Source organism: Bos javanicus, chromosome X (genome assembly GCF_032452875.1).
Source record: "Bos javanicus breed banteng chromosome X, ARS-OSU_banteng_1.0, whole genome shotgun sequence".
Lineage (NCBI taxonomy): Eukaryota > Metazoa > Chordata > Mammalia > Artiodactyla > Bovidae > Bos > Bos javanicus.
The window spans coordinates 128,589,026-128,613,795 of record NC_083897.1 but is presented as its reverse complement, the minus strand read 5'-3'; the positions used below and the strand labels follow the sequence as shown (position 1 = coordinate 128,613,795).

The 24,770-nt window shown below is 35.9% G+C and overlaps 1 protein-coding gene across 6 annotated transcripts in view; it reads left to right on the top strand.

Moving 5' to 3' along the window:
- The window catches only part of CNKSR2 (connector enhancer of kinase suppressor of Ras 2), a 286,598-nt gene that overhangs the window by 209,890 nt on the left and 51,938 nt on the right, over window positions 1-24,770 (top strand). For all 6 annotated transcript variants that reach the window (XM_061407935.1, XM_061407936.1, XM_061407938.1 and 3 more), the window contains 5 exons: window positions 10,321-10,369; window positions 10,781-10,953; window positions 13,816-13,889; window positions 14,187-14,258; window positions 20,638-20,705. In XM_061407935.1, the coding sequence (XP_061263919.1) occupies window positions 10,321-10,369; window positions 10,781-10,953; window positions 13,816-13,889; window positions 14,187-14,258; window positions 20,638-20,705 (436 nt within the window). The remainder of the gene's footprint in view (window positions 1-10,320; window positions 10,370-10,780; window positions 10,954-13,815; window positions 13,890-14,186; window positions 14,259-20,637; window positions 20,706-24,770) is intronic.

The following is a 24,770-nucleotide window of genomic DNA, read 5'->3' as shown; positions in this document are numbered from 1 at the left end:
GGTATTGTTCTCCTGGTGCTGTGCATTCCATTCTTGCTGAGACAGCACCCTTCAAAGTATATCACTCCAGCTGGTGTGTTGAGAATAGGCTGCAGGGGCTTTGTGTAGTATGGAACCATGAAAACAAGACAGTCTAGTCAGTTGACTAGGATTTAGTCAATTCAGGTGAGAGATGATAGGGGCTTAGCCCTGGGTGCTAATTGGAAGAAGTGAGAAGGCCTTGGATTCTGGATATGAGTGGACTGGATATGCTGACAGATTGCATATGAGATGTCATAACTCATACCCTCACTTTCCACACACATAGGTAGTATTTGATTCATGCTTTCAATAGAAGATTATATGTCAGGTCCAGTGTTAGGAGTTGAGTAGAGAGTGGCAAGCTAAGCAGATGGTTTCTGCCTTTGTAGAAACTAATGCAGTAGTTAAAAACTGCATTTTGAGAAATTGAACCAAGTAATTTTAAGGCATAATAATCAGCAATGTATCAAGTGAAAAATTGCATAACACAATGAATCAGCTCCAAGAGATTTCTCCTGTGTAAAGAATTTAGTGGAGAGGCAGGCTTGCCTTATTTGGATCACTGATTTCCTCATCAGTATTGACATAGGGTTTTTTAATTGCATTGAATTCAGTTAACACTGTTAATATGTTTGGAATAAAATATGAATGCAGTCTCATCCTTGTATAACTTGGCTGAGACTTATTACCTTTCTGTACCTTATTTTCTATCTCATTTGCAAAATTAAAATGTTAACATGAGCCTTCCTCTCATGAAAATATGATTAATGGTTACCTCCCCCAAACAGCTGCAAATCTTTTTTTAAAATCCCACAGAGCAGTATAACTTGCTAATTCAAAGAAAATCGACAAAAGCATGAGAATCAGAGATTGGTAGGATGTTAGATTGGTAAGATTGCTAAGACTAGTAAAGTCTTAGACTGGTAAGATTGGTAAATTTAGAGATGAGCTTCTCTGGTGGCTCAGACAGTAAAGAATCTGCCTGCAATGCGAGAGACCTGGGTTCTATCTCTGGGTTGGGAAGATCCCCTGGAGAAGGGCATGGCAACCCACTCCAGTATTCTTGCCTGGAGAATACCATGGACAGAGGAGCCTGGCAGGCTACAGTCCGTTGGATCGCAAAGAATCGGACACAACAGAGCTACTAAGCTACACAAGGTATTACCTGTTTAAATTATCTCCATGAATATAAAAGTATAATCCTAGTATCTTTCTGTTTTACAGAACCTTTCCACATAACAATGCACTTATATCACATGTTATGGGAGGTTTTCATAAATGGATATCTTTGTGTCAGATACAGAAAGCAGTTCTTTTCTCTAAAATGGTTACCATGACTACACAATACTTGCCTGAGAGGCGATATTGCATGGAGTGGTTAGAACGGGTTTGTGAATAGGTAGACCTGGGTTTGAATTTTGACTCTGCCACTACCTGTGTGCTCCTGAATAAGTTATCTACTCTCAGTTTTCTCCTCTTTGAAATGGCATTCACCACTGAGCAAATGTATTATAAGCATTAAGATTGATAACTGATACAAGGTCCCTAATGCTGTGCCTCACACGTGTCATTCAGTCAGTTCAGTCACTCAGCCTCACACATGAGCCCTCAGTAAAGATAATTATTTAGATCCAAGAATGACAGTTCCTATTTCCCAAGGGTGGTGACTTTTGTTACTCTTCCTAACCAGTCATTACTCTTCACTCTTCTTCCCATCTTACCACTTACTACTCGATAGGAAAAGGGAAATCACCTTATAAAATACTGTGTAAGTTTCACTTACGTACTTCCTTCTGAATCTGATGTGCATGGTATTCTTCTGATGAAACACTGACTCTGCCCTTCCTAATGAATTTAACCTTCTCTAAATTCCCCCAGTCATTGCCTTTTTGTTCTTATTTGACTCATAATTTATTAGCATGCCTATTTTTTAAAATACACTTATTTGTAAGTATATGTAGAGCCATTTTCAGTCAATATAAAGTCAGATTAACTTTATTGACAGAATCCAGAGCAAGCTCACCCCACTGTCTTCAGAGAACCAGTGTGCATGCAGTATCTTGTCCCCACCCCATTCAGCAGTTTCTCTCCTGTACCAGAATGGGCAACAAGCTTGTTCAGTTCTATGCTGTTATTTCATGTAAATTGAAGATTTCTTAAGATAATATTTACTCTCATTACCATATCACACTTACTCATATTTAGACTTTTTCTGCTGACACACAATAATGAGAAAGTAAGTGAAAATACATTTCTCTGTGAAATATTTAAATCTCAAAGCCTTTTGTTTATTAAAAAAGATTAAATATGTGGAGATAGTTATCAGTTGTCCCAAGAGTTTCAAATTGCTAAGCACCTTATGTATAAGAAATAAGCTTTTGGTTTGACTGGAGAAATCTTGGAACTTTGCAGAAAATTACAGTAAGAGGAAGTTGCTATATTGCAACAAGAGAGTATTTTGATTGCAGATTTTTCCATAAGTATGGCAATTTGCAACTTGAGAAGAATTTAATAGTAGCTGAGCTTTCAAAATGTAACACAGAAACTGTCATTTTCTTCCACAATTAAAATAAGTGCTTCTGAAAGTTTCAGGATAAGAATGACCCAAATTACCCTCCCCCACATTTCCTCATCTAGAATAGGGGAGAATGGGGAGAATGTTTGAACAGAACATCTGTGGACAAAATGAAAGACAAATGGTCTTTTCAGGCAAATGTCTGAAAAAGCGATCTTTTATAGCCAAATAGAATACTGTTGCATGCATCACCATGGTTAAGAAGAGGATCAACAATGCTTTCATAATGGCCTTTTATTTTAGCACATTCTATTTTTATGAGTTGAATTGTGATTTCAACACATCCATTCATAATTCATCATATAATTGTATGCATAAATATCTTTTGACACATTAAGGCACTTTTGCCGGCCACATCTTGAATTCAAATTTAATTCAAACTAAGTGCATTAAGACAGATCTCATTTCCAGTAATGTTTTGGAAAATTAGATAAAAAAAAAAACTTTTTTATTTAACAAAAGGAGTCTACTAAAGAACCGAACTTTCAGTAATATGCTGTACATGGATTACTAGAGAAAAGATACCTGGCTTACTTATTTCCTGCTGAAGGACTTCAGGTTAAAAAGCAATCAATTAATTAAGACTACATCCTGTGTTCTTTGCTTGTGGTCTGTTCAACTTTTATGCACTCAATCAATATTTATTTAGTACTAAATAATCCCTGTTCTAGTCAAAGGATAAAACAATGCATAAAGTAGAATTTTTGTTTCATATAGCTTATATTTGGAGGGAGGGCTGAGTAATAAGAAGTATAAGTATTTTTGGTAATGCTAAGTTCTAAGGAGAGAAATAAAGCAGGGGAGGAAAACAGGAAGTGTTGCAGGCAATAATGAAAACCATTTTCTATAGGGAAGCCTGGGAAGAATGATCTAAAGGAGGTAAGGGAGTAAGCCATAACGGTATTGTTACCAAACTCAGGTTTGGCTGCTTGCTGCTCATAAGCCAATAATTCGAGAGGCAAGTGTCAGTAGAAAGGAAAGGTGCTTTAATCAGAAAAGCCAGCAATCTGGGGAAAATGTGGACATGGTCCAGACACCAACTCCGAAGATTCTGCTCAGCCATGACAGTTTTTAAAGGGGCATAAAATGGGGATGGTAAAACTCAACATTCAGAAAACTAAGATCATGGCATCTGGTCCCATCACTTCATGGCAAATAGATGGGGAGACAATGGAAATAGTGACGGACTTTATTTTGGGGGGCTCTGAAATCACTGCAGATGGTGACTGCAGCCATGAAATTAAAAGATGCTTGCTCCTTGGAAGAAAAGCTAATGACCAACCTAGACAGCATATTAAAAAGCAGAGACATTACTTTGCCAACAAAGGTCCATCTAGTCAAAGCTATGGTTTTTCCATTAGTCATGTATGGATATGAGAGTTGGACTATAAAGAAAGCTGAGTGCTGAAGAATTGATGCTTTTAAACTGTGGTGTTGGAGAAGACTCTTGAGAGTCCCTTGGACTGCAAGGAGATCCAACCAGTCCATCCTAAAGGAGATCAGTCCTGAATATTCATTGGAAGGACTGCTGCTGAAGCTGAAACTCCAGTACTTTGGCCACCTGATGCAAAAAGCTGACTCACTTGAAAAGACCCTGATGCTGGGAAAGATTGAAGGCAGGAGGAGAAGGGGATGACAGAGGATGAGATGGTTGGATGACATCACCAACTCAATGGACATGAGTTTGAGTAAACTCTGGAAGTTGGTGATGTACAGGGAGGCCTGGCATGCTGCACTCCATGGGGTCGCAGAGTCAGATGCGACTGAGTGAACTGAACTGAACTGAACTGAAAATGGGGATCAAGAATCTTAGTGAATCATTGAAGCGGGAAGTTGGATTCTGCATCATCCTCTATTGCATGCAGACTGGCTGACTCTTCAGATGTTCTCTTGCCTGCATGATCTGCCTCAGGATTGCTAAGACGGCTGTTGAGAGTAGAGAGCTAGTCATTTTTTAACTGTTTAATTCTTCATTCTTTCCTCCTTTTATCTAGGAAAAAAAAAATCAACAGTTTAGAGAAGGCATGGTGTGCATTCAGAAGAGCATAATCACAAATTAGTTTCAATTGCTTAGTGGTCTCATTCTTTGAATTAGATTCTTTTAAAGCTAGTGGGGAACAGAAATGGGCAACCAGGAAGGTGGCAAAAGAGCTACTTTCAATATCTGAACAAATATTTCAGACAGAGGGAACAGCAGGGGTATAGACCCTAAGGTGGGACTCTATTCCACACAATCCAGAAACAGCAAGTGTGGCTGGAGCAAAGTTAATAAGGGGCAAGAAGCAAAGGGAACAGCCCAGGTCATACAGGGCCTTCAGGGTCAGTGGAAGAATTTGAGTATTTATTCAAAGTGAGGTGAGAAGCCATTGGAGAGTTTTCATGATCAAATCATGTTTTAACAGGATCACTCTGCCTCTTATGTTAAAAACAGAAGAAGTGAGGACAGAGGAAGGGCAAACAATAAGATATTTCAGTAATCCAGGTGAGGGATGATGGTGGCTTCGACTGAGGTGATAGTAATAGAGATGGTAAGAAACAGTCTTATTTTAAACATATTTTGAGTGCAGAGCTGATATAACTTACTGGTGGATTGATTATGGGCTGTAAGAGAAAGGAAAGAGTTAACATTGACTCTAATATTCATGGTTTGCACAGTTGTGGGGAGAAATGGAATTGCCATTTACTAAGGTATAGAAGAGGAGCAGAATTGGTTGATGGGTGGTGGGTATGAGAAGCTTAGTTTTGAACACATTGAATCTGTTGAGTTAGGCAGCCTGTAGCTCAGTCAAGAAGTCCCCATTGATTATATAAATTTATAAGTTGCTGAAGATCAGAGCTTATAAACACTCTTAGGGAGAAAGTTCAAAGAACTTTCACCCAAATGCTCAGTACAATAAACATAAAGTGCAAATGATGGTGTTAGAAAGATTTTATTGAATGATAATTCAGGAAATAATATAAAAATATTTTTTAAGAGAAAGGACCTTCAAAAATGTTTACAGAAGGAATCTATTTTTGGTGGTCAGTAAGCATTATGAGCTCATACTTTAAATTCTCACACACCCCTACCCCAAACATAAAAAGATAGTCATGGTCAAAAATGATATCTAGTCTCCAGGGACTAGAAAAAAGAACAAAATTGCACAACAATAAATGGGAACTAAAGCCATATACCTGTTAGGCTCTGAGTCCAGAAAGGGCTAGAGATGACCAGAAGTCTACTCTAATGGGTGTGAGAGAACAAATGGACCCCAGCCATGTCAGGAAACTGAAGATTGACTCATGGGGTGAAACCAGCTGGGAGGGCAAACAGAGCTTCTTCACCCATGAGTATAAGAAGTTTGAAGAAAGATACAGCCATTGACCAGAGCAATAACTTGTTAAAGGTGATTCTTTCCTTAATAGATGGAAATTTTGGGAAATCCAAAAAGCCCTTAAAATTTGAAGTAATAACAGGATGACTAAGACACTGGACGTTCAGAAGTGCTAGCACCAACTAGTCATCCTGGATATGTAAAATATAGTCAGTGAAATAAACACTCTATAGGTAAAATAAACTTTATACAGGTATGTAAAATCAGAGAATTAGAAAATTGGAAAACAGTAAATTCACCTAAAAAGCATTGAGGAAATATGAAAGGATAGCAGTATTAAAGATAGATGGTAAATTAAGAGATACCAACATACATCTAGAGACAAAAAAGAGAAAGTAAGTAAAGAAGGCCATTTGGAGAGAGAATGCCTAAGAATTTTCAGGATTGAAAAACGCCTTCAAGTACAACACAATGAATTTGAAATGGGGTTCATTAATATCATTTGTAACCTAGACACATCAGAGAGCAATTGCAGAATATCAGGGATAAAGAGGAAAATATTTAAAAACTTAACAGAGAGACTAAAGACAAATTATAATGAATGAGAGTAGCTACAGATGTTTTAAGGGCAGTGATGCTAAAAGAAAATAAAGTGATATATTCAGATTGCAAAGGGAAAATTATTTTCAACTCAGAATTCTATACCCATCTAAATATTATTTAAGAGTGAAAGGTTTTTATATTTTCAAACATAAATACCTAGACGTGTTTGCTACTCACAGACTGCTATGAAAGAACTTCTAAAGAGCATGCTTATTAAACATGAACCTGGAAGAAGGGTGATCTGAAACTATTAAGAAAAATACAGAAATAAAATATATTACGAATTTTCTCTATTGTGAGAAAAGCATTTATCATGAAAGCAAGGATTCCAAGCCCCTTGTTTTTCTACATTGGTCATAACACTTTATATGATTTGCTGTTATCCATTGTAGTCATGTGTCTATTCTTAGTGTCCTTCTTTTATTAAATATTTTGTGATGTTGTCAGAAACTGGGGATATGATATCAAATACCTGTCAGAATGAATAATTCCATCTTTTTTACTAAGAAGGACTACACAGGATTGTAAATTTGCACCTCAGGGTATTTAATCATACCTGCTGATAACATGAGGAAACCTTCACTATCAGGAGCTTATTTATGTGTGTGAATATTAAACAGTTTCTGATATAAGTTTTTAAGTAATCTTTTGAAAATGAGTCTATTTCAAGATCCCATATCACCCACATGTCCAGTGATTGACTAGGCCTCAGAAGACTCTGTATTCTATCCACAGCTAAGATTTTATTACAGTGGTACAGCAAGGGTATCCAGCCAGATTGGTATGGAAAAAAGAGACCATGGAATCTGAAGAAATCCACCTACAGGCTTCCTGTGCTCTCTCCTCATTATAGATCATGCAGAGTACACTTCACTTAGCAGCAAAAATGCAATCACACGTGTGTAGTGTCTCTGCCCAGGGGAGCCTGTTAAAGACTCAGTACCCAAGGACTTTATTGAATTAGTTACATAGGCATCCTCTGCCTAGCAGCTACTTTTCCTTTCCTGAAATTAAAGCAAGTGTTTAGTCCCCAGGTGGGCAAAGTAGTCTTATTGCTTAGGGAGGCTGCATGTCAATACAGAGAATTGTTTTACTAGCCAAGTTCCCAGATGTCAGCAGAGGGCCAGCCTTGCAAGCAGGCCCTTCTATGATAGCAGCCTCAGGCCTGCTATATTAACACTTTTCTACACAAGGGACCTATTTCCTTAACTGTAGTTTTCATTGTTTTTTTTCCATTACTTTCAAAAGAATATAGTTCAATTAACTTTCATTTTAGAAAATATCACATCACTTGAAAAAATAATGAAGTCTCTTTTAAGGGAATGTCGTAGTATTTACAACATTTTAAAAAGATAGCTAAAGCTTTGCTTCTTTGAATGATGGATAAATCTGTACTGTGTGCCTCGGAGTTCTTAGGTTCCAACAATATGTATACTGATTATATTCTGCACTCATGATAATGATAAGTATGAGAATATATTTCTATAGGGAAAGAAAAGATAATCTTGTTGAAAAAGAAAACCTAGAGAGCATAAAATACATTTTGTGTAGATTTTAAACTAGACCTTCAGGTTCTAAGAAGTAATGTGCAAAAAGCATAGGAAGTACATTATATAACTCAGTTCTTTAAAGCTGTCTGTTATCCATGTAGCTTCCTAAAAAACAAACCACCCCCATCTTTGTCATTTTTAAAAATAATGAGCTGTTAAATTATAATGATTACTTGTGGTAACACTAAACGAGAAAAACCTAATCAGTAATTTTACAGCCAAACAATTTAGGGAAAATAACTATATGTAAATTAACTATACTTAAACATACTAGCCTGAGTTATTATTTGAGTTATTATTCTGAAGCAAAGTGCACTCAAGAAAATTAGCATAACATGATGGGTTTTATCTTTTATGCTTTCTCTCTAAAATTAATTGTGAATTTCTATAGCCATGGATCCTGCAACTGATTTATACACACACACATCCCACATACATATTAGGTGGTTATTTCTGGGTTACACTGAATGTCAGCAAATTATTTGATCCTTATCTTTAGGACTAATATCCATCCATAATATTATATTCCTAAGAATTATGTAAACCATATACAAATTGTGAAAATTATTACAGTCTATGGGGTCACAAAAGAGTTGAACATGACTTGCAATTAAACAACAAAGAATGTTATTTTATAAGCAAAGATATTAAATAAAGTATGTCACGTAATATGAATTTTCTGTATAAACCCAAGGCCAGCAGATTTTATGTGGACAAAATCCAGTTGTTTCTTACAGATATACCTTTGTAAAGAAAAAGAAGAATCTGTTACCTAAAATTCGTTTTGAGGGATTATCTGTGAATTAAAACTATGTATACTGTTCTCTCTACCCTAACTAGCTACTCATATGAATTTAACCTTATTTAGACTAGTGAACAATCTAGTTTAGTAAACTGACTAGAACCAGTGATTTGTAGTCATTAATTGAAAGCTAAACCAGTTGTGGGTTTCTCTGTTAAGACATTACACTCTTCTGGTCCTTAGCATGGAATGGACTGATAGGTGGGTTTAATGGATGGCTGTTTAGCTCGGCAAGCATGATGCAGGAAGTATAGCTCCAGGGAATGGTTATAAAGGTGTTCTGTGGAAATCAAGTGGAATAAGAGAAATAAAGGCACAAAACAGTGGTAATGTCAATAAATTGGATACTTGAGTGGAGATTTTCTTTTAAAAAATTGCTGGGTTGGAGGTAGTGTACCATGTAGAATGGAGATAATAGAGGCAGTTGTTGGAGTGTGCTTAAGAATAACAAACATAGGGCCATGGGGGTGGATAGCTGGAGAATGGAGAAGTAAAGAGCATTGGAGCTAAGGGACTGAGGAGCCAATGTACTGACATCACCTACATGAAGATTGCTGGTGCTGCTGCTGCTGCTGCGTCCCTTCAGTCGTGTCCGACTCTGTGCGACCCCATAGACGGCAGCCCACCGGGCTCCCCGTCCCTGGGATTCTCCAGGCAAGAGTACTGGAGTGGGGTGCCATTGCCTTCTCCAATGCATGAAAGTGAAAAGTCAAAGTGAAGTCGCTCAGTCGTGTCCGACTCTTAGCGACCCCATGGACTGCAGCCTACCAGGCTCCTCCGTCCATGGAATTTTCCAGGCAAGAGTACTGGAGTGGGGTGCCATTGCCTTCTCCGACATGAAGATTAGTTCTGTGTAATAGAGGCAAAAGTAGGTGTGAGAAGAAAATATTGATTCAAGTACTGAAATACTAGGTTGGCCAAAAAGTTTATTTAAGTTTTCTTTGAGCTGTTACAGAAAAACCCTGATGAACTTTCAGCCACCCCAATATTTAACACCTGGGAGTGTTGCCTAGGAGATCAGTAGCTAGTGGTGGCTTATGGAGTAGAATGAACTTCAAAGGAACAAGTGATAGTCATATTTGCTTGACTCCTTCGTAAAATTTTGTGAAAATCAAGTGAGACTGCCTGAGAAGGCATTCTAAACCCCTAAAAAAGGTACGCAGTAGTATTCTGCATGTTTAAGAGCCCTGAGTTTCACCACTGCTTTGTATCCCTATTTCTCTGCCTACAGAATAAGGACAAAGATAATATTATTCTCTCCTGCTTCACAAGAGATAAGAAAGTTTAGTGGCATGATTTTTGAATTTGTTTTGAGTCTTTGGAAAAAGAAAGTACTTTTGTTCACTGGGGTTCAGAGTCACTGTTCCATTCAGCTTTTCAGTGTTTTCTGCGACTGTTAGTACTTCAGTGGCACTCTGTGTATCAAATAACATTCTTCCCCATCTTTGATTTCAGACATTTCAGCAGTCCTCTCTGCAGCACAAATCAAAGAAGAAAAACAAAGGTAAGAAAAGTAAATGAAACAGTTAGCTGCTTAGTCTACACTGAAACAATCACCAGCCCACTTCACCCATCCTCTCTTGCCTGAGCCCAGTGTGGTGTGGAAGAGAACCACCCCCTAGCACAAGAGCTACAAAGATCAGCTTCTCCTTCAGGTCAGTTATGGTACAAGGTACCCTTTACAAGTGGTCTCAACAGGTTTTCAGACTGGGACCATGCATTTCGAATTAAATTTTATGTCTATGTAGATGAAAAGGTATTAAAATTTTCCAGTTTTTTTTATTTTAATACAATGAGAAAAATATTTTTAAGGTTTAATATACAGACTTATTTTTTATGATCTATAGATTAATCTTCTACCTTTTATGATCTATAGATTAACTTAAAGAGCCCATTTACCCACTATTATTTTTAGGTCCTATAGCTGGCAAGAGCAAAAGACGAATTTCTTGCAAAGATCTTGGCCGTGGTGACTGTGAGGGCTGGCTTTGGAAAAAGAAAGATGCGAAGAGTTATTTTTCACAGAAATGGAAGAAATACTGGTTTGTCCTAAAGGATGCATCCCTCTATTGGTATATTAATGAGGAGGTAAGACAAGCACATTTTGTTTTCTTATTCATTTTGTTTTTAACCTAAAGAATCACTGTTTTAAGATTTATATTTTAAAATATAATCAACTTAAGGCTAATTCACGAGACTTCTAGTAATTTTTCAGTCTGCCCTCTTAAAATGGTTGCATTGTGGGATTCTGTGAAGGCAGTTGTCTCAATTACTCTAATGAAACATGTCTGAAACATAGGTAATATATAGTAAAATTCTGTATATCTAGTTAAAAATATGAAGCTAATTCAAGCAATAGCTTACTTAAAAGGATTATGTATAGAGAGAGAGATTTGATAAAGATTTTTAAATGTCTTGCTTTTGTTCAATGTTTTACATTTTTTTATGTTTGCTTTTTTGAAAGGAAGTCTTTTATAGTAAGTTAAGTTAATTAATTGGAGAAGGCAATGGCACCCCACTCCAATACTGTTGCCTGGAAAATCCCATGGACGGAGGAGCCTGGTAGGCTGCAGTCCATGGGGTCGCTAAGAGTCGGACACGACTGAGCGACTTCACTTTCACTTTTCACTTTCATGCATTGGAGAAGGAAATGGCAACCCACTCCAGTGTTCTTGCCTGGAGAATCCCATGGATGGAGAAGCAGCAAGTTAATTAATATCTGCATTTACTTCAGTTTTTCTTAAAGAATAAATGAACTAGTAGACTAGCTTTAAAAATCTGCAAGTATTCATTTCATTTGACCCAATAGGGGAAGGAAGGGGAGAGTATATAACAAATGCCAATTGTTCTTATGATTTCCTATTTCATTTGTGGTAATTAGATTTATATTCAGAGTAATTATATAACCTGTCAACTATCACAACAAATATACAGTATACCTTATTTTTTTTATATTCTCTTAACTCTACATTTGCTTCCATTGCTATAGCCATCTATCAGTTCACTTTAAGTTTTTATTTATTTATTTATTTTTGGCCACACTGCGTGGTATGTGGTATTGAACCCGTGCTCCCTGCATTGGAAGGTGGCGTCTTAACCACTGGACTGGCAGTGAAGTCCTCAAGTTTGTTTTTGTTTTTTTTTTTTTAATATAAATTTATTCATTTTTAAACAAAAATTTCTTTTGTTAACTTGTTTTATCATTAAAAAAAATATACATGGTTTTAAATAGTGTGCTGGCTAAGTACTTTTTATATGTCAATGAAATAGTATAAAAACATAGCTTCTTTATGTTTCTCTTTATTTTAGATCACTTATAGATTGTCTACTGACCACTATTTTTTTTTAGTATAATGGGGAGATCATAACTACCCCAAAAGTTTTTTAAATTTTTCAAAATTTTAAATTTTAACATTAAAAACATCAAGGGTAACATAAGAGAAATCAAAGTTAAGAAAGAGATTTGAGACTATTGTATTTACCCCAAGATTGGAAGAAAATAAAAATGGACTTCCCTGGTGGCTCAGAGGGTAAAGCATCTTCCTGCAATGTGGGAGACCCGGGTTCGATCCCTGGGTTAGGAAGATCCCCTGGAGAAGGAAATGGCAACCCACTCCAGTATTCTTGCCTGGAGAATCCCATGGACAGAGCAGCCTGGTAGGCTTCAATCCACAGGGTCACAAAGAGTCAGACACGACTGAGTGACTTCACTTCACCTTTTCTTCATTAAAAAATATTGGAAGTTACAACACTACTTTTGTATATAATATACATTTTAGTCACTATCATTAGCATCAAATTTTACTAAGTTTTACATATAAACATACATACACACACTAAAAGAATTGAGAATCTCTATTCTTTTTCTTTGAGATAGCAGGTGGGAATGTGTAATGTCTCTTGAACTTGATATATAAGAAGCCATGAACTGGTTATAGCACACATCAATGTTTGGGAGTAAATGTCTGAGAATTGGCTTATGTACATGAAAGAAACAACAATGATTAAAGGGTTTAGCCAAAAATACTTGGTTGATTTAGTCATTAAGTCGTGTCCGACTCATGTGACCCCATAGATGGTAGCCTGCCAGGCTCCTCTGTCCATGGGATTCTCCGGGCAAGGATACTGGAGTGGGTTGCCATTCCCTTTCTCCAGGGGATCTTCCCAACCCACGAATCCAACATGGGTCTCCTGCATTGCAGGTAGATTCTTTAGATTCTTTACCAAATGAGCAATGAGGGAAGCTTAGACTAGTTGAAATAACTTATATCTAACATGAGATTTTAGATAATTCTCCTATCTTGTATTTCTATCCCACATTAGAGAGGGGGACTTTATGGATTTCATTCAATTTTCCAAGTGAAAAATAACATTTTATATATATATATATATATATATATGTATAGCATGTAAACCAAGTCAGATATTTGAAAATCAACTTACCCTATCCACTTGTAAAATGTTGAGTACACAAAATAATTATTTAATTTGTGTTTGATAAGAGATTCTTTTGGAGGTAGAAAAGGAACTAAATTAATAGATATCCCTATATTTTACATCTGGACATTTAAAATGGGAGGAAATTTAATTGTAAATGTGGACTAAAGTTATTTTATATGTTATAAAAGTCTGTATACATTCTGGGAAAAATACTTAGAAAACAGGTTTTACATTGAGAATTAAATTATTTTTTGTCTTTATTTTAATATAGAAAGAATTTTTAAACATTCTATATATATATTTTAATATTTACTATTCTAAATGTTCAAAATATACATTCAGTTTAATGGACTATAACAGGTAAAAGTGAAATTCTAATCTCTCAAATGTCTAATTTAAGGGATTAAATGAACTGTTTTATTAGTATAGATGTTTAAGACATAGTTATATAGTAGCGTCAGCTTTAAACCTTTGTATATAATATCCTAAACAAGAGTGTTGCCTCTTCAGGATGAAAAAGCAGAAGGATTCATCAGCCTGCCTGAATTTAAAATTGATAGAGCCAGTGAATGCCGCAAGAAATAGTAAGTTGACTTTATTTGGGCCAAGGGAGAAAAAGTAAGGGTTTTTTGGGGATTTTGTTTTGATTTTTAATTTCTAGCTTTTAAATTATAGATTGCTTGGCTAATGCTTTCAAATTGAGGTAATAAGAAAGCAGTTTTGTGGGCAGAAAATTGAATTTTTGACTGATTTCTGTCATCATGGTAGAAGCATTATATATTCATACTCAGGTTAGATTTGAGGCAATTTTATCCATAAAAATTATCTGGTTCTAACTTATTTCCCAATCTGAAATGAATGTACTCTGTTTCCTTTTGCAGTGCATTCAAAGCCTGTCATCCTAAAATCAAAAGCTTTTATTTTGCTGCTGAGCATCTTGATGATATGAACAGGTAAAATGTTACTTATATTTCAAAATAGTCTGTTAGGCTTAGAATTCTCAGTTTTCCCCATTAATGCTTAGAGAAAAATATCACTGAAGTTTCTACATCAGATTTAAAATAAAATGGACCTAGCCATAACTCCATACCTAATTTTAAAGAATAGCATTTTAAAATGTCAAAATAAACTCACTGACTTTTTAAGTTTACCAAAAATGTTCCAAAATCCATATATAGGCCAAATATATATATATAAAGGCCAAAAAATACCCACTGCAGAAAAAAATAATTTTTAAGTCCATTTCAGGAATATGTCTCCAAATTTATTCCCAAGTGAGGAAAATAAAGATCCCCACAAAAAAAGCTGACTTTTCCAAGTGCAGAGTATTTATGACAGAATAGCCATCTCAATAATTCAAGCCTAAGCTTAGTTGGTATATCTTTCTGTCACCTTTCTTCTGTTGCTAGACAGGATTGTGCAACCAAGTGATTAGATGGCACATGGTTATGTGATGCCTCTGGGAAAATCTGTATATATATATGCTATGCTAAGTCACTTCAGTCGTGTCCGACTCTGTGCGACCCCATAGACGTCAGCCCACCAGGCTCCCCTGTCCCTGGGATTCTCCAGGCAAGAACACTGGAGTGGGTTGCCATTTCCTTCTCCAATGCATGAAAGTGAAAAGTGAAAGTGAAGTTGCTCAGTCTTGTCCGACTCTTAGCGACCCCATGGATTGCAGCCTAACAGGCTCCTCCATCCATGGGATTTCCAAGCAAGAGTACTGGAGTAGGGTGCCATTGCCTTCTCCATATATATACATATATATACACACACACATACACATACACACACATATATATTTTTTTTTAATCATCTACAACATACAGCTTCTTGTTTCCATTTTGGCTCTTATTGATCCTTTCTTCCTTTTTCTTTCCTTTCCCCTTTCCTTTTTCTAGATTTGTAGAAATTGAGTTTAAGATTGAAAATATTTCCTTTTATAGATCTTCACCAGGCAGTGCATGTTACATATATAATGTGCCAACACATTATACAGAGGTACAGAATAGGGAGTTACAGAATAGCATAGGGAGATACAGAATAGCATAGTGGTTTAGAGTATGAACTTTGGAACCAAGCTGTCCAAATTCCAGCTATCCCACTTACTAGCTGTATGACCATGGATGCAGAACTTAACCTTTCTATGTCAGATATTAAGCTCTTGTAAAAGTGGTGATAATAACCATCTTCATCCATAGAACTTTTATGAGGAGCAAATCACACATGAAAGGCTTAGAATAGTAAATTGTAAGTGCTATATAAGTGTTTCCTTTCAGTATATATTCTTTTTATTGGGTTAGCCAAAAAGTTCGTTGGGGTTTTCCATACAATGTGACCAAAAACCCCAATGAACTTTTTGGCCAACACAATATATACTTTGGGCTTTTACACCATATACCTTTCTTTGTATATCTCTAAGGAATTTGTGTTCAGATATTTTTAAGCACAAAACTACATCTTCATAAATGTGCTTGAATGCACTCAATGAACACTTAATATGCTGTCATAAATAATCTTGTTCTTTGACACTTTGGAATATAGGCACGATTTTTCCAAAGCAAGGATATGAATATAAGGAAAGGGCAAAGAAAGGTATTGAAAAACTTGATAAACTCTTTTTATATTTAATAGGAAAATTGAGCCTTTCTTTTTTGAAGTTATTAACAATGTTGTGTTAGTATCTGGTGTACAGTGAAGTGATTCATTTTCACATATTGGGTTGGCCAAAAAGTTTGTTCAGGGTTTTCCATACCATCTTACAGAAAAATCCATGGTTTGCAGATATTTTCTCACATTCCTTACATTGTCTCTTTGTTTTGTTTATGATTTCCTTTGCTGTGCAAAAGCTTATAAGTTTTATTAGGTCCCATTTGTTTATTTTTGCTTTTATTTCTACTGCCTTGGGAGACTGACCTAAGAAAATACTGCTATAGTTTATGTCAGATAATGTTTTGCCTATGTTCTTTTCTGAGAGTTTTATGGTGTTATGTCTTATGTATGTCTTTAAGCCATTTTGAGTTTGAGTTTTTTTGTGTATGGTGAGAGGTTATGTTCTTACTTCATTGGTATATATGAGTCTGTCCAGCTTTCCTAACATCACTTGCTTGAAGAGACTACCTGTTTTCCATTGTGTATTCTTGCCTCCTTTGTTAAAGATTAATTAAGCATAGATGTATGAATTTATTTCTGGACTCTATTCTGTTCCATTGATCCATATGTCTGTTTTTGTGCTGATAGCATACTGTTTTGATGACTGTTGCTTTGTAGTATTGTCTGAAGTTAGTGTGTGTTGTGGGGGTGGGGTATGCCTACAGCTTTGTTCTTTTTCCTCAGGAATTCTTTGTCAATTCTGGGTATTGTATAGTTCCACATAAATTTTAGGGTTATTGGTTGTATTTCTGTGAACTGAGCCTTGCATTTGGTTTCCACAATCTTCTCTTGCTTTGTATGTTGCCATTCTTGAAATTTCACATGAGGCAATCAGAATTTGCTGAGTTTGTTCTCAAAATGAAAATTATGTAGTTGCTGGGGAGTGGTGCTACTCTATTTTGTGTTTTAACTATTTTATAATCTGCTCTTGTAGTTACTATTCATTTTTTCACAGTTGAGCTCAGTACCCTTGGGATAAACATGAAGGATTATAACATCATAACCAAACAGAAAATAAGTGGTATATATGAGCATGTCCTCTTCTACAAGATAAATCCACTAGAACACAGTTTAACTCCCATCTAAGAATTAACGTAATTTAATCATTTGGGATACTTGCTAATCAGGGTCTTTTTAGGTTTAGAAAATAGCCTGCTCAAAAATGCATTTTTATTAGCTGTAACACCATTCTTGGTCTCCATTTTCTACCCTGTGTTAAGAATAACTTTAGAAGTATATGATGCCACTACTCTTCCCTGATACTCCTTTGGATGTATCTGGTTCAGGATATTAGAAAAAAACTAAGCCAAACCCATAAGTTTCACTTTGTTGCCTTTTCTAAGCAGCGAATCAAAGAAAAAATAAATAAATCTGATCAAGTATGTCATCATCTCCATATCATACATTTCAGAGTGCTGTTTTATATTAGCCTTTCCATAGTGTACTACAACCTTCTTGAATTGTCCTGAAAGTTTTTAAAAAATTTAAGTATAATAGACTATTACTGTTTTGCCTTGCTTTTTCTTTCTTTAATAACCATATTCCCAGTATCTATTTTCAACAAACAAGTTGTTTAAAAAATTACTTGTCAGTAGGACAGAGAGTGAATGGCAATGTTCACAGAGGATTGGTAATAGGGAAAGACACCCTTCAACAACTTTATTTAATATCCTAATTATTACATAACAGCAAGATGTCCTGGGTATTGGTTCATTCTATATGTAGTCCTTTGAAGGCGTGTACCTAAGCCTTCAAGAAATGATAAATAATTATAATAATTATAAATAAATACCTTATCTGGTTATTTCATAATTTCTAAAGTATTATCATATGTATTTTTAAAATGTAGTGCTAGTTTCGGAGAAGGCAATGGCACCCCACTCCAGTACTCTTGCCTGGAAAATCCCATGGACGGAGGAGCCTGGTATGCTGCAGTCCATGAGGTCGCTAAGAGTCGGACACGACTGAGCGACTTCACTTTCTCTTTTCACTTTAATGCATTGGAGAAAGAAATGGCAACCCACTCCAGTGTTCTTGCCTGGAGAATCCCAGGGACAGAGGAGCCTGGTAGGAGGCCGTCTATGGGGTCGCACAGAGTCGGACATGACTGAAGCGACTTAGCAGCAGCAGCAGCAGTTTTGACAGGACCTAGTAATTGGAATGAAAAGGCAATCCTTAGATTTAATTTACTTCTATAAAATCTGCATGTATGTATACACATTCGTACACTTATTCATACATATACCCAAATATACATATACCCAAATATAAATGTTAGAATATTAAAACCTCACCTTCTGTTTTTTGAGTAGCTTTAAGTTGGAATGTGAGGTAATTTGCAAAAAACACTTTTGAGCACCCTACCACCAACCCATCTGTTCCCTCCTCAGAAATGAGCATTGAAACATTAAAAAAATCTTTTTTGCCAGTCTGTGTGAAATCTGTGGGAAGAAAATAAAACATCATGTTTCTCAAGTATTCTGAGACTTATTTACTGAATTTACTTGGCCTGTGTATTCCTTTTCATGTCAGCACATATGTCATTGTAATTGTCAGGACTCACCAGTTTCTGTTTAGTAGTTATTATTTGTACATTTCTTCCATAATTCTTACTCTTATTTCCCTCTCAGTACGTTATTCTGTGTGTTCTTGGCAGCTTCACTGGAATGTTCACCGTAGGCCCAATCTTATTCCTGCATGTTGTCTGTCTCCCTCACTGAAAATATAGGCATCATGGAAACAGATACTTTATTTCATTTATCTCTCTATCCTTCATGCCTAGGACAGTACCTGGCACACCTAAATATTTCTTACCTCAATTAATGCATCAGTTCAGTTCAGTTCAGGCATATCTGCTATTCATAATAGCATATAAACACCAAATCGTAACTGCAACAAGTGTTTAGTTAAGCATTTTCTAACCAGGGCCTAAGGAGACTTATCCAAGACAGCAACAACAGCTGTGTAGCATTCAGCCTTTTGTATTTGTATACCCTGGCCCAAGTTTATTACACATACTTTCTAAAGAGTTTTTATTGTGGGCAGAATTTGTCTTCCTAAAAGTAGTTTAATGTTTTCATTGTCTTGTGAAATTTAAGAATCCTGGAGCTCATCAAAGGCAGAAATTATGTCTTATTCATTTTTGGACCCCTAAAGCATAGCTCATTGTTCATCATATAACAGACATTTAATAAATGTTGTTGAGCTGAAAAATTAAGAAGCCTCTTTTTAGTTTCTTTATTCATCTTATACAAGTCCTCATTGCTCTTTAGCTAATAACAAAATTAAATTTCAATGATATATTAAGAAGTAGTAAATAGGAGGTACTGAATTAAAATTCAGCAATAAATGTTCCTCTGGTGGAACATCAACATCATTTCTACCCAAAAAGCACCAACGCAGTCTTTCCTAAGGGTGCTAAGACTTGCCTTGTAATACAAATTCAACTCCTTTCTTACTACAAGTCACCTATAGACTAGATTTTCATGTTGACCTTTTTCTAATGATTAGTCATTTTTAAAAGGTTATTTGTTATGAGGTTAGCTTCTTACAGTTTATAATTTTCTGCATTATGTGTGTATATACCATCGTACTGAATTCATTTGATTACTTTTTGTTTTCATTTCTGCTCCCTTTTTTACTTCCCAGACATACTTGAGGTAATCATTGCACTGTAGGTTTTGTCAAAGTTGAGCTTTAAGTGACTTGTTCCTAAAATTAAGCCTTAAATTTCCATGGGTGTGATTTTGTCCATTAGAGAAACAACTTTCCTCCCTCTCTCTTCAAGATATTCTCAGTATCTGATGCACAGTCAACAGCACTTGGCACAATGATGAAGTATATGAGTCACTTCAGAGATATTCATCTTCCAGTTGACAGGGGAAATAATCTCTTAGGAGAAGAAGTTCTCAAAAACAATTTTTTTTAAATATGTTAAGATCAGATTATTCCACAATTTAATATTAACTCTATTAGCTGGTTTAGAAGGCTGATTCTCCCTTACTTTCTTATTTGGGAAAATATATGAATCATAGTTCAGGATTAACCAGTGAAAAATTGTCAAGTTAGTTTAAAGACTTTGTGATTCGATAAACTGATGCAGTGTAAACAGTTACCAGAGTAATGGAACAAAAGATGGAGATTGAAGCAGTGCTTTGCTTCAGGTAGTCCCCTATGTTAGCAATAGCAATTCTCCTGAAAGAGGAGAGAACTAAGATTTAATTTTAAATTACTATTGTTTGTGGAAATAAATTTTCAGGATCCAAAATGTAGGTTAAAATTGTATATGTAATTTTTGTTTTGGAAAAACCAAATACCCTTGTATTTAGAGACAGATTTCCATAGTACTACTCAGATGTGTTTCCCCTTGGATCATTAAATATAAAAGAGATTCATCAAAACTAATTATAGGACTTTGGTCATCTCAGACCCCTTTATATTGCAGATATATACAGGCTTGTCCAAGACTTTTCTTGTGAAATAGCATCTTTACTGTGGGAACAGTTTGTACTACAGCAAATTATAACTTATTGACAACTCCATGTGTTAAGAGTAACAAAAAACAACACATCTTTTATCTGAGGTTATTCCATATACTCATATGCATTTGAAAATAAATATTTCCAAAAAGGTAAATTATAAGAAATTCAGTTGCAATGTTACTGATATTTGTTATTTCAGGTGGCTTAACAGAATTAACATGCTGACTGCAGGATATGCAGAAAGAGAGAGGATTAAGCAAGAACAAGGTAAAGGAATACTTTTTTTTTTTTTTTAACTATTGTTATGTTTTTTTCCCTTGCTGTTTTCCTCTACAGTGTTTCATTGCTATCACTTGAAAGAAAATGCAAATGTCAATCTGTGGTGGTGTTTTTTCTCTCTCTTTTGTGCACTTCAAAGGAATCCAAACCATAGCATCTTATGGGTAGGATTTAGTAAATCAAACAGGAAATAAACTCAGATTTTTAGAGCGGCTAATATGGAGTTTGTTCCTGTTTGTTGCCATCTCCTTTAGACTATTTCTTAAAAATTAAAAAGCCTAGAATTGGTCCTATATTGACCCAATTCTAGGTCCTTAGTGGTTTTTTCTACTTAGTGGTTTCACAGACATTTAAGTGCTTTTTCATGCAGAGAGCTCGGATGAATGATTCATTCTTTCATCAAATATCTCATTTGGTTGTGTTCTTCAGTTCTGTTAGTGTGTTAGCTCTGTGATCATATGGAACTTGCCTTAGTATTGACCTCATATTTATGAAACACAATATCCTGATGCAGAATTGAAATCTCAACAAAAGTTGTGGTTACCATTCTAAAAGTGGCTTTACTTTTCCCAAAGAATGTTTGCTGTACATCCCTTGGAAGCATAACTCGTTTTTTGAAAACTTTTGAGACATCCTAAAGCTAAAGGAATTCTATAGAATGATACACAAACATACTTCTAGTTGTGTCTCCAGTATGTATAGTCTGTGTGTTGATGTGAAGATTCGGAAAACTTTGTTTCCTCACAGAGAAAACTTTTTAAAGCATCTAAAAACTAAAGGTTAGAGATATCTAAAAAAGATAACCAGATCCCAAAACCAATCTGTCAGCAAAGTTTTAGGTCAGGGGTCAGGAAACTTTCTGAGTAAAGAGCCAAACAGTAAATATCTTAGGCTTTGAAGGCCTTAAGGTTTCTTTGAAGCTATTCAACTCTGCTACAGACACATGAAAAGAAGTGACTGTACTTCCATAAAGCTTTATTTATGGACAATGAGATTGAATTTCATAACATTTTCACATTTTGAAACTTCTTTTGATTTTTTTTAATCCACTTAAAATGTAAAAGCCATTCTTGATCCACAGGCTGTATAAAAACAGGCCAAGTGCCTCATTTGGCCTGCAGACTGTAGCTTACCAACCCCTGGTTTAGAGCCATAGGATAAGAGAATGGAGGTGCCTAGAGCAGTGAAGAGTGGGGAGATAGGGCAGGAACATGTCCAAGAAATAACATAACATGATTTTTGCCGATGGGAATTTATCATCTTGTTGAGAATTTCAAAAATATACACTTGAAATTACCTAAGAAAAATTAAAGAGCGACATAAAGTAAATGAGTACTAATTTTTGCACAACATGCAACTGATTTTAAAAATTGCTAAGTGGATACAAAATTAAAAAAAAAAAATCCTGAAGAGGGGGCAGGATTAACGAGGATATACTTGGAGAAAGTAATCAGTGAGCCTGATGTAAAATATTAGCACTGAAGAGAAAGAGAAGACTTTATTAAATATTGAGGTGTTTCTGGCATCACCGACTCAATGGACATGAGTTTGAGCAAACTCTGGGAGACAGTGAAAGACAGGGAACCTGACATGCTGCAGTCCATGGGGTCGCAAAGAGTCGGACATGACTGAGCGACTGAACAACAACAAAGTGTTTCTGAGTGAGGCCTTCATCTAGCACTCTAATTGTATTATGGTGAAATTTTTGGAGAAGGCAATGGCACCCCACTCCAGTACTCTTGCCTGGAAAATCTCATGGATGGAGGAGCCTGGTAGGCTGGAGTCCATGGAGTCACTAAGAGTCGGACACGACTGAGTGACTTCACTTTCACATTTCACTTTCACACATTGGAAAAGGAAATGGCAACCCACTCCAGTGTTCTTGCCTGGAGAATCCCAGGGACAGGGGAGCCTGGTGGGCTGCCGTCTACGGGATCACACAGAGTCAGACACGACTGAAGCGACTTAGCAGCAGCAGGCACTCATCCTGCCTGAAATTACATTGAATTGTAGCAGAAAAGATACTCTTAGTAAAATAGAGAAAGTGAGACATGGAAAAGTACAAACCAAATTCCATGGGAATGAGTCTGGAGAGATTTCTTCCAGGAAGGAAATGGGAAAGACATTATGTGGACATAATCTGAACTGGTTCTCACAGGATGAGAAGTAATAAAATAAAACATTTCTGAGAGTAGAAGCAGCATGGGTACATCCACAAATAACATGGAAGCCATCTCCATCAAATCACTGTGCACAGGCAAACCCAGCAAGGACTATGAAGTGTCAGGCCAGTAATTAAGTCACATTTCTTCATTGTTAAAGGTTTATTCCCTGCTTAATTCTTCTACTTAATGTATGGGCCTACAGTTATAGTAAGAGAACTAAATACACACACACACACACACACACACCAGCCCCTTTTCAAATTACTTTTAAAAGGCATGAAAGCTGTTCTTTAAAAGTGCTTGTAGATTTGTTTCTCTGTTTTTTAAGATGCAAGAATTAGAAGTGTGGGCAATGTGCTGATAGGGAAATGAAACTTTAAAAAGTCAATTTGCATGAATAAGGAAACTTGGATTTTCAGGCTTAACTTCTGTATTTTGTCACTCGACATTGCTTTGAAGCTGAGCATGACCTTGATTTTAGTGGATTTCCTTTGTACTTGGTATTATATAACCAAAATTCATTATGGATGAAAGAACTGGTAAGTCACATTGCACATGCAGGTTCCAAAAAATACTTATTCCATGGATTCATGCTGCCATAGTCTGTCATGTGAGCATTTATTTTAGTGCCTACTAGAAAATGGTAGATAATCATAAGTAGAAGCTTAAAGTTACAGTTCAATTCTCTACAACCAGAATCTCTGAGATAATTTAGATTTCCCCTTAGAGTATACATTCATCAGACACTCTGACATGGATCAGAAGCATATTAGACTTCCTACCTTATATGGGGTTAGGTCTCACGATATCCTATATAGTCAATTGCTGGATGCACGTGTCTACACCACAGTTCTATAGAATTGTTTGACATCTGAGTACCATTCTCAGCACTGAAGTTAAACCTGAAACAAAATAAAGCTCTTTGAGAATTGGGAATATTTCAGAAAGATGCAAAGGAATAACTGCCAAACACTGTTTCTATTTAAATACTGAGTATAGCTTAGAAGTGACTCTTTCATTGACTTAAAAGTTTAGTGGCTTGCTGTCTTTAACTACAGCAGTATAAAGGATATGAGGATCTTTTTCATTATGCATTATTTTACGTAGAGAAAACAGGGTTACATTGAATTTTGCCAAGATCATAATTTGGCTAATGTCTGCGAATCCTTTTTTGTATTTTTCCAGCTTCAGATCAGACATTCATGACACATTATTTTCAATCACACATAAGGTCTTTGTAAAGCTTTAATTACATAAAAATGAATAAAGTTCATTGTGTTTCTTTGATAGTTCTAGATGAAAAAGTCAATTTTTTTCAGATTATTCTTTGTATCAACATGAGAAGTGGAAATTTTCCTCTTCTATTGATGGCACTGTTTATTCATGATTAGTTACTTGTTAAATTGAATATCACTGCGAGAGACATTAAAAAGTATCCATTCATTCCGTGCTAAATAAGAGAGCTAAGAAAAATAAATTAATTTGCTCTTAGAATGAAAATCAGACTGGTTTCAGCCTCTGGGCAGCAGTGTGCTGGTAATTTTCCACACAAACCCAAAAAGGCCTGAATTTTCTGTAGGCTCTTCCCTGGCATTACTCTCTCAGGGACACGTGGCTTAGTGTATGAAATGAAGTTAATTTACAAAGTGGTATTTCAACCTCTTCTTAGACAACCCACGAAAAATTTGGTTTGATGGTGCTTCTTTTTTAGCAAACCAATAATTACATCAAATTTCAAAGTAGAATTTTTCCTCATTTATCAAGGAAGGAGGGATTAGGGCGGGAAGTAGAGAGAATCTCCTGAATCTGTCACTTGTAGTATTAGTCATAGAGATCTTAAGAAAATAGTTATCCTCTCCTTCTCAATGTGCTGATTGGACCATTTCAG